Here is an 11290-nt window from a genome sequence, read left to right as displayed (position 1 = left end):
GTTGAATTCATGTTTATAAAAAAGACATCATCAAGTAACATCATATCACGACCGTTGCAGTGTCTGAAGAAATTTCGTATGCTCGAAATCTGTGACTGCGGCTTAAGTCTTTGATCTGACCACTTTCCACTCTGTGTCATTGTTTTAATATCTCCTGGATTGTCATTGTTTCTCCTGGATTGGCCGCTGGGGAATTAAAGGGTTAGTTCACCCAAAAATGAAAATTCTGTCATTAATTACTTGTTGTTCCAACCCCGTAAGACTTTCATTCATCTTCGTAACACAAATTAAGATATTTTTGATTAAATCTGAGAGCTGTCTCACTTCTATGTAATTGAAACTTGCCGGCCCAGAAAGTTAGTAAAGACAATGTTTAAAACAGTGAGCCTAAGTTCTGACGTACAAGCCAGAAGCATTGTGCTGTTACACTACGTGAACTCACTCACTACGTGAGGTTAAAGTCACAAAAAGTATTCTCGTCGCTTGATAAACTTATGGTTGAGCCGCTGTAGTCACTTGGACTATTTTAAACATTGTCTTTACTAACTTTCTGGGCTGGCAAGTTTCAATTACATAGAAGCCTATGGAGGAGTGAGACAGCTCTCAGATTTTATCAAAAATATCTTAATTTGTGTTCCGAAGATGAACGAAAGCCTTACGGGGTTGGAACAACATGAGGGTGAGTGATTACTGACAGAATTTTCATTTTTGGGTGAACTAACCCTTTAAGCCTGTGTCATGCCCCTTAGATTATGTGATACCGGACACATGGATGGGAATAGCGTGACCTTACATCATCACCATGACTACCGTGCGGGATGAGGAGGACAGCGCTTGCTGCCGATGATGTCACTGGGTCGACATATGGTTTGTGCTGTAATAGTCACTAAATCTGGGGAAATCGCCTTTCCAGGTGACATGAGTATTTCATTTATTCGTGCCTGTCAAGTAAAATATTCTCTGTCCACGTTGATGGAGCGCCATCCTGCTATATCTGGAGCCTGAAATGTTGGATTTTACGTGGTAATTACCGGAGCCAGAACATAATGACATGATGGAGAGGACACTGTTGCCGTGAGATAGCAAAGTGATGAGCCACTTTGACCTGGAAACTCATTTAAAGTGCGTTTTTTTTTTTCTAGATCTACATGCATTAGCAAGGGTCAGCATCCTGTGCGGTGGTGGATCATATGCGCTGAATAGGCAGCTGTGGTTTGTGATCATTATAAAAAGCGGATGTCAACATTGGTAATGTGGTCACTTAAAGGTCTGCCTGAAAGTATATCTTAAAGGGATAGTTCTCCCAAAAATTAAAGTTCATAAAGGAAGATATTTTGAAGAAAGTTGGTAACAAAACAGTTTTGGTTACCATTGAGTGTGGAGACAAAAGAAATCACTGTGGCATTTCTCAAAATATCTTCTTTTGTTTTCCACAGAATGAGGGAAATCATACAAGTTTGGAATGACACGAGGGTGAATAAATGATTAAAGGGTACATAACATGCACAGTTTCACCTAATCTCATGTTAATCTTGAGTACCTATAGAGTAGTAGTGCATCCTTAATATCTCAAAAAAGTGTTTAGTTTTATTATATTTAGAAAAGAAAAATACAGCTTTCCGATTCTCTCCGGAAAAAGCCGAGGTCCTGGAGGCGGAGCTATAGAGTCAAGCGGTAGTTCTTGATTTCCAGCAAAAGACAGAAATCTGATCCAGTTGTACTTACATGAATGGGGTCTTTTATCACTGGGACCGCTCCACGTTTTAATAGCAAACGATTTGCAAATCCAGCGTCGACCTGAGCCTTGTTAATAAAACATTCGTCACTGAAACGACCAGAACACACAACCGCACTTCCTACACTCCGTTGCTGCCCCGGAAAAACAAACTGCATCAACTGTTCCTGTAACACTGGGTTCTTTGGAAAACTGAACACGGTAAGCTTTCCCTCACATCCAAATACACACTTTTTTGGAGACATTCTTGAACAAATCCTATGCAGCGCTGCCGATGATTTCCTGTTGAAGCGCGTTGATGTGCGCGGTCTCGCTCTCCTCTAGTCGACGTGCTCGCGGGCGAGCTTTTCCGAGAGAAATGCTCATATAAGGAGTTGCACTCTGATCTACGTCATTAGATCCACGATCTAAAAAAAAACAGCCGAAACTTGTACCAACCCGGAAGTAAGATTTTCAGCATAGAAATTCTCCGTTATTCGTCCAAAATATTTTTTTAAAACTTTGCCCATGTTTAGCATGAGAATCCATCTCTTTAACACTGTAAACAACTCTGAATACATGAAACACCATTGTACCCCCCCTTTAAACAAATTTTTAACGAATACAAAGTTGTCAGTTTAAGGGATGTCTGCATCGGCTGTCGTGTATTTCCCGGTGACAGGTGTTGTTTCTTGAGACAAAGGGGCAGTTAGGTCTACTTTTGTGGGAAATAGGCTAGGTGCTGTGCCCTTTGCCACCTGTTGGTGGGACTTCGACCTGTTGTGGCAGCTGTGTGTTCCTTCCCCATGCTGATGAGTTGACGAGATATGTCATGATTAGGTGACCTTAAGCAAGAGTGCAGATTACACTGCAAAGATGGCAATTAATTGCTGCCTTAAATTTTTGAACTGAAAAATTCATGGCATTTTTTTTTTGACAACTTGAATTTAATCAATGATGAAGATACCAATGAATCTCTCTCTCTCTCTCAAAATAAAAACATAAAATTAAAATGATAGCTCCAACAGATATTGCTACTGCAATTTGGTTGCGACTTGGTATTATATTAAAGTGTCATCATTTTATTTATTTATTTGTTTGTTTTTATTATGTTGCATGCTTATTTAATAATTAATTGTTCTTTATCAATATCTAATTATTTAATAATATGTTATAATCATTATTAAAGTTATTTTTGTTATTATAATGATTAACAACAATTATTATAATAATAGGATAACAATTTTTTTTTGGCTTAGGTTTTACTGAAAAATCTAGTGCTATGAAAGCAGAAAGAGGAGTGGAGGAGGCAGGTGGTTTTTCTAAATTAAATGTTCTTCTAGTTTTTCCAGAGCTTATTTGCTTGGTTCAGTGATGTGTGTCCAATGAGAGGAGAAGAGAGGAGGGACTGGGGCGGAGAGACGGAGCCCAAAAGAGAAGTTGAGAGAGAGAGAGAGAGAGAGAGTATGAGAGACGTGCTGTCAGAGTGAGAGCTGGAGGACATGCATCCATTTCTACACAATATCAGACTCTCGCTACTTTTACCTTTACTCATTTCCAGACGCTACTTTAAAGCGCTTTTCTTCACAGGAGGCTAATAATGCTAATTAACGCAACGGGTGGATATATTTCCTGAAATATTAAACAGCGCTCTAAATCCTTCCCCGCTATTTATTTTCCGCTTTTATTTCTATCATTGTTCAGGTGTTCAACGCAACAGCTTTCGTCCGTAGGAGTCTCGTTTAAATAAATACCGTTTTATACTTCTGTCATTAAAAACCTTCAACCTGGAATCACAGCTTGACAACGAGCCGAAGAAGAAATGATGGCATGATTGTGACAACATGAAAAAGAAAAAGTGTGGAGGAATATTGTTGCACTGCTTTTGAAATCACCATATGAAGGTGGAGATAGACTGACAGGAGAGAGGTAAGTGACAGAGAGAAATATGTCTGATGGAATTAAAATCTTAGTTGTAAATATTCATACATGATTATAAATGTACTAAATTATCTATATTATGCTCTCTAGCGTGTATTTATTTTAGATGCAATACAAATAGTGCAGAGCAGTGATGGTAATATGATGAGTCTTGCATTTGTCACAGGTCAGCCCAGAGACCACAATTTGTCTATTGCATAAGTTTCTTAAAAATAGAGAGAATCTTGCATGCATTTATGTGTAAGATATTGCTGGAAGGAGCTAGAGGAGAGGAGGGGGTGTCAGAGAGAGAGAAAGGGAGGAAGAGAGAAGGCAATGGAGAGAGAGAAAGCTCAGAGCGATTAGTAGATATGGATGGGTTCATAGGTTCATCAGTTTTCTCTTTTTTCACTCACAACGATCTTCCACGCAAACTCCTCCATCACATTGCAACAACTCGGTGTCACCCAACACTTTCGATCCATCCTTCATTTATTAATATGAGGGGAGTCCCCCATTTAATCCAGCCCTCTTTTGATCCTGCTAATTTTATTCGGTTATAAATAACGTAATGATCCGTTCTTCACTCTCACTCTTTCTTTCTCTCCCTCCAACTAAACTCCAGAGTTGAGGAGCAGAGCACAAACAAACCTGCTGGAGCCTGGTTGCCATGGATCCCCCTCCCTCTCTGAGTCTGGTCCTTCTCAGCGGGAGCGAAGACGAAGAGCAACGTCTCCCCCTCCCTCTCGGTGGTATCTCCCATGCTTCCCTTTCTGGCAACTACCCTGGGACCAACCACTCAAATCATACGGGAGGCAACAGCAGCCTGGAGCGTCTCAATGGCACCCCTTCGCCCACCACGCCGAACCTTCCCCCGGCATCGCTGCCCAAATTACCCCTGTCCATGACCCCCCAGCTGTCCACGCCAATCCCCAACGCGCTTCACCCCACTAGCACGCCGCTCTCCTCCTGCTTAGGTAGCCAACACAGCCTGAGCGGGGAGACGTCGCCTGTCTACAATGCGCTGTTCTACTCCTCACATTCACCTTCCACTGAGCGAGAACGGGAGCGGGAGAGGGAGCGAGAGAGGGGATGTAAGCACCGGCAGGCGAGTCCCCTGGTGCACAGGCGGGACAGTAACCCCTTTACAGAGATCGCCATGAGTTCGTGCAAGTACAGCGGTGGCGTGATGAAGCCGCTCAGCCGCCTCAGCGCCTCCCGTCGGAACCTCATCGAGTCCGACAGTGGAAGCGACACCAAAGAGGGCGGGGCGAGCGCGGGTCAGGTGACCGCGGCCTCCTCTCAGCACAGTCAACCCCAATCCCAGAACCCCCCAGAGATCATCATCTCCTCGAAAGAGGATCCGCCTTACGGACACGCTTACGAACTAGAGGCCTCGGCCAATCAAATGTCCATCTACCACCAGAACCACGCCCTCTCTGAGAGCAGGGGCATGCTGGGTGGTGCGGCGGGGGGCGGGACTAATGGAAGGAGGGGCGGTGCCGTGGGAGGGCCAGGGAGGACTGCTTCCAAAGCCTCTAAACGTAAGAATCAGAACATTGGCTACAAACTAGGCCACAGAAGGGCACTGTTCGAAAAGAGGAAGAGACTTAGTGACTATGCGCTCATATTCGGCATGTTTGGCATTGTTGTCATGGTGATTGAGACCGAGCTGTCCTGGGGTGTCTACAATAAGGTGAGGACTTTGTGTACCGGGGACTTGGGTGAATGGTCGGGCACGAGGACACTTCCTGCTGGTCCTGCTCTGTCTGTGTGAATAAGAATGAAAGTGCATGCGCTTCCCATATAATGTTCCCAAAATATCGGTGGTAAAACTTGGATGCAGCCATACATATAGTATTGCGGACTATTAAATCAAGTTACATAATGAGATTAAACCAACAAGAACAGATGTTTGACCACACAGAAAGGGATAGTTCACACAAAAACAAAATTCTGTCATCATTTATTCACCCTCGTTTTTGTCCATCCATTGAAAGTCCAAGCAACCAAAACTCGCAAGCATCAAAAAGTACAAAATGAGATCAGAAAAGTAATTCCCATGAATCCAGCAGTTTAATCCAAGTCTTCTGATGAGACGTGATTGTTTTATATGATACAAAGATTTAATTTAGACTTTTATTCATATATAAACATTGATCAATGCACATGCATTGAGCACATCAAATATGGTAAAAAAACCCTGGCAGCCCCACAGTGCTTGCTTGACATGTGAGAACAAACCTCATTTCAGTAGGTATCCATGCGATTGGGAATTTCACGTGATGGCGAAACATTTAACAATGCAGATTTCGCATCGGCTTCATCGGACCCAACAGAAGGCTGCTTTTGGTTTGACTTTTGTGTAAATGGTGCTTCATACATTTCTACAGTTTTGTCAATGGACCTTTTCTTCCTTACAAAATTTAACAGAAATGTGACCGCTCCGTGCCTTAGTTTCTGTTTAGTGTTACTTTTTTTTTTTAACTTAAACCAAGCAAATTTTTCAAAGCCAATGATCAGTTGCGTTTTCGTTTTTATTAAAAAAAATAGCAGCTTAGACCTTTTTTATAGTAACTGCTTATGTGTTCCACTGGAAAAAGTCACAGGTTTCGAGCAACGTGACTGTGGATTATATGATGACAGGATTTTGTTTAAAGCAAGTGATCTGCGAAAAGTGTGACTCATTTGGAGTGACCATATTTAGATGTGCAATGTGAATGCGTGATTGTTTTGCCACAAACACCAACAATAATCCTGCGACATAATCATCAGAGATATAAATAAATGTTTTTCGGTAGTTGCACTCAAAGCCCTCTCAGTTTGAATGGGCACGAAGTGTGTGATCGAAGAAACCCATCACTGGAGCTTCTGTTATTCACAGGGTGCAAGGCCATATCATGATTCACAAGCTAAGCTGAAAATCAACTCTCAAAACAAACATCCATGGAGAATTGGTATGGCATTTGTCACCTTTTTGGAACAGAGGACAGTAATGATGCACCTGTGTATCTGGCGTGAGCATGAATGTTTTAAATAGTTGTCTATCTTAGTGAACATACACATTGCAGTAGACATTCAAGGTTCGTAATGTTGAAAGGATCAGATGTCTGTAGGCTCAGAAAGAATTTTGGACAGCTGAGATTTCTTAAATGGCGTAGAGATCAGTAATATTTGTGTGATTAAGAAATGCTTAGAAACTTTATTTAAAGGAATGTTGTTGGATCCAAAACAAGTTCCTAGAAGAACATTTTAAATCATCCCTCACAAACATACCATGGCCAGTGCTGGGTAGATTACTAGTAATAACAAATTGTAGTTGGTTACTGATTCAAAATTACTGGACAAAAATTGTTAGTATCATAATCCATACACATTTAAGGTAATATAATCTGACTATATATTTAGATTACTTTTGACCTAAATCATTATATCACATTGATTTGAATGGGATAATCATGTACCGTATTGGTATATAAATACAAAAAGAAAGAAAATATATTCCATTCTTTGTTATCAACAACATGAAGTGCATTAAATATCAGGCAGGGGGTTTGTGAGTTTAATGAAAAGTAATTTTTGTAATTAAAATAAATCAAAATAAAACACTTATATATATATATATATATATATATATATATATATATATTACAAATATTTTAATAATACAAATATTTTATTTGTTCACCTGCATGTCATATGACAATTAACTAACATCAGAGAACGGTGAATTTTATTATTTATCATTAACATTATTATTGACTTAATTTTATGTTTGATATAACTTAAAATCTCAGGGGGTACTTCAATTAAATATGTTAGGTCAAAAAAAGCTGGAAAAAAAAAAGTTGGGGGAATGAATGCATTGCATGACAATATGAAATAACCTAAACTTATTATTTTAATGTGTTCGAAAGACAAAAGCCTTCCAAAGACAGTAATGCATTCTTAAATGACTTACTGAATGATAATTCAAACAGTAATTAATGTGCTCATCATGAGTTGTTTAGATATGCAATGTTGAGAAAACTCTTCTAAAAAGTGAAATGATTTCTGTAAATCCAGTGATCAAATGCTGTGTGGCTCACAGTTTTCAGTGATTTCAGGTACATGACTAGTGGCTGGTCTGACCTGGAAGACCTTCTGAACTTTTCTGAAAATTTAAATGATAAAGTAGTAGTAGGGAGAATCAATGAATTATAAATAATTTACTGCCAACCAACATTCGAGCTACACATTTCTACTTTTAAACCCTCCACACTGTCTAGACTTACATGAAGAGTTTCACTGTGAAGACTGTAAAGAACTGAGAGATGAGTCAAAATTGTGGAAATTGAAAGGATTTTGATGATAGAGCTCAATAAACCCAATACTGAAACAGTTTAATACAGAAAGTGGTGTGGGTTGACTGTATGTGTTTAGCTTCCCTAAAACTGATTTATACATTTTGAAGGAATATTCTGTCTCTTTATTTATGCATTACAAACCTCCATTTTGCTCTGCATAAGTATTGAACCCATGGGAGACGAGAACACGTATCCATGCAGTCTGCACTTGAGCTAAACATCAAGTGTTGCTTGATGATCAAAGTAGATGTAACTGCCATTACAGCCTACATAGTGTTACTCAAGACAAGAATTACAGACTAGTAACATTTTATATAAAGCCAAAGTCTCAAAATCAGTGAGGCTGAAGTTAGGTAAGTGACTGATTCTTGTGCCGTTACGTTAAAAGGATTGAATGTAACTGACACATTGTGTACAAGGCCTAATATTTTCCACTGTAAAAGCCACAGCCTCAGATTGAAGGCTGAATGTGTGTGCGGGTGAGTAAGAAATGGACACACAGAGCCGAGCTCATTGTCAACTTATTTAACTTTGGTGTCAGTTGCCTGATCTTTGTTGATGACAGGAAGCTAATATGCTAATATTAACTAATAAAAGCATTATGGAACCTTATAAGTGACCCATTTGGCACCTTATATGTACAGTATAGGTATTCAACTCTTAAATTATTCAGTTTGAAGTTAGTGTGTTGGAACAGCTGGATATACTCATAAGCTTAAAAACACATACATGATTTAGGGCGCTATATGTAGGCATACTCAATTTAGTCCTATAGAGTTTGATGTTAGCATGTTGCTAAGCTAAAAACTGGGTACTCTAATAAGCTTAAAACACAGCACACATAAATATTAGGTAAAATCGTACGATTTGGGACACTTTACGTAGTATTACTCAACTCTATTGACTCCAATAGAGTTTGACATTAGCATGTTGCTAATGAGCTTAAAAACACAGCACACATAAATATTGGGTAAAATTGTACATTTTAATGACACTGTAATGTTTTTATTGATAATTTCCATTATTATAATCGATAGTTCTATTGCATTTTTCACCATATTGGATTTTATTTTTTGCTGAGCTTGCTGCAGTGCATTCTGGGATTGCATTTACCTTGAAGGCTACATGCAATGCTCCTTTGAAATTTGTCTAAAACGAGGTGTCTTAGAAGGCAGAATAACCGAGTCTTTGTGTTGCTTAAAATGCTCAGTAGGTTTTGGAACAGCTCTGTCGTCTGAAGTGTGTGTCTGTGCGCGAGTGGGTTTGTGCGAGCGTTATGAGGTGTTCTCTTGCATCTGGCACTGTTCTGAATGGATCTGTCTCAGCATGTATTCTGGAAATCCCTTGTACGTGTAGTTGTGGTCCTTGTTCTGCACAGGTGCTTGTGATATGGCAGATATATAGGAAATTTGTTCTGTCTCAGTATCTCTCTTTTGCTGCCTGTCTTCCCTGTGGCTTTCTCTTTTGTCTATCGCTCTTTTCCACTTACGCTTTGTTTCTCTTTTTCTCTCTGTCACACACATTGTTTCTTTTCTCATCCTTTTACTCTCTCTTGTACTCATTTTCCCTTTCCTCTCTCTGGCGATTCCTTTCCACTTCTCTTCTGGTAATTATTCTGGGTCTGGATATTTTTCACTTTCTTTCTTGTACTCACTATCCTTAGTGCTCTTTCTCTCTCTCTCTGTTATTGTAGTGGGCGGTGAACGGGGGAGTGTTATTGGAGAGGGAGAGAAAAGCGAGTGAGTGTTAGAAGAGATGAAATGAAAGGCTGTAATAAAATCTCTTTATTTGAGATGGAAAACGGGTGAGTGAGTCAAGTTTGCACATGAATAATGGCCATGCTGATTGTATACCATTATAGCCATTATAAAACAGCACAATAAAAGCCTGTTAGTGCTGCATCGCCCCTCAGAGCAATTAAAGGGCTTTTCTCTCAGTGCATTACTGTTGAAGGTCCAGAGACATGCGAGATACTGATGCTCTTCCACTTCCTCCAAACTGCTTCAATTTGATTCGACTCATCTAATGGGGAATTACCTCTCCTCAAACCCCCTGTATAGTGAATGGTAACTCCCATTTGAAACAAGATTATTTGAATGGAAAATTGAGTGATGGCAGAGGGAATAAACAAGGAAAGCGACTGCTTAGATGCTGCCGAACGCTCACATCTCTGAGTGACCGGCTATATTGATTATTGATAATCACCTTTGCACACCATCAAGCGCCTATTGATGGCTTTACTGCACCGCTTGAACTGTGTGTGTGTGTGTGTGTGTGTGTGTGTGTGAGTGAGAGAGACAGCTGCTTTTGAAAGGATGGAAACCAGCAGGAAATTCCTGATGAGGCATCATTATGTCCAAAACATTTTCCTAACCTCTTAACGCTCTCGTCTCTTTTGAAATGGCAGTTGTGTGTGCACATTGAATCAAAGAAGCTGAAGAAGGCTGTCTATGCTTGAGCATATAAAAATGAAGATTTCACTAGTTTGGGATGTGAAGTCTATGCTGATCTGGATGGGAGTATATGAGTATATTATGGCTGTCGATTTAATGCATTGATTTAGTGCATTACTCATATGCAATTAAGTTAAAAACCATAAAATTAAAAGGAAATTAACTCCTAAACCATACACTGATTCCCTAAATAAGGAATTTAAAGTCAGGATAGAACGGAATTTGCGACTAGCCTCTTTTTCCTTTTTGTCTCGCATATCTGAGTAAAACGGCTTCGAATGAGAAAAAAATTAGGGCGGGACTTGATTGATTGGATAGGTGTGGTTTGCTATTTCTGTGATCTCAACTAAGTGACAGGTTGCCCCGCCCTCACACCAAAACATCATCAGAGAAGAGAAGAAATGTCGTTGCAAAAGGGAGAAGTTGTTTTGATTAAAGAACATTATGAGGGCACATGAATTAAAAAAATAAAATAATGATGTGCACTGCACGGATAAATAATTTATAATAACCTGCAATATTACATAAAAAATAAGAGTTGTCAATATTGATTTTACACTGACTTTAACTACCATCGGACATTCCTCATATTCAGTGAAATGAGATAAAACACAACTGACTTCTAAAGTCGCTGTTTGCCACAATTCTGTAATGTCTTTCACTTATCTTTGTTTGAGGGCTTTTCTCTGAAAATAGAAATATGCAATTAATTGCAATTAATCCTCAAATCGTATCTATAATTTATACAACTGTGGGAAGGTATTGATGTTACATGCAAATGTGTTTAGGTGTTTGTATGTGTGAAGATGTGTGTGTTCCTTACACGCTCAGCTGTGGTTCCTCCGGAGATGTCTGGT

The 11290-nt window shown here is 39.6% G+C and overlaps 1 protein-coding gene across 1 annotated transcript in view; it reads left to right on the top strand.

Moving 5' to 3' along the window:
• Positions 1 to 3180: 3180 nt before the first annotated feature.
• The window catches only part of kcnn3 (potassium intermediate/small conductance calcium-activated channel, subfamily N, member 3), a 65106-nt gene continuing 56996 nt past the window's right edge, over positions 3181 to 11290 (top strand). Inside the window, exons 1-2 of the mRNA XM_079895641.1 lie at positions 3181 to 3643; positions 4260 to 5330. Coding sequence (XP_079751767.1) covers positions 4305 to 5330 — 1026 coding nt within the window. The 5' untranslated portion in view covers positions 3181 to 3643; positions 4260 to 4304. The remainder of the gene's footprint in view (positions 3644 to 4259; positions 5331 to 11290) is intronic.

Source organism: Squalius cephalus, assembly GCF_949319135.1.
Source record: "Squalius cephalus genome assembly, chromosome: 15".
Classification (NCBI taxonomy): domain Eukaryota; kingdom Metazoa; phylum Chordata; class Actinopteri; order Cypriniformes; family Leuciscidae; genus Squalius; species Squalius cephalus.
This window is presented reverse-complemented; position numbering and strand designations above follow the sequence as displayed.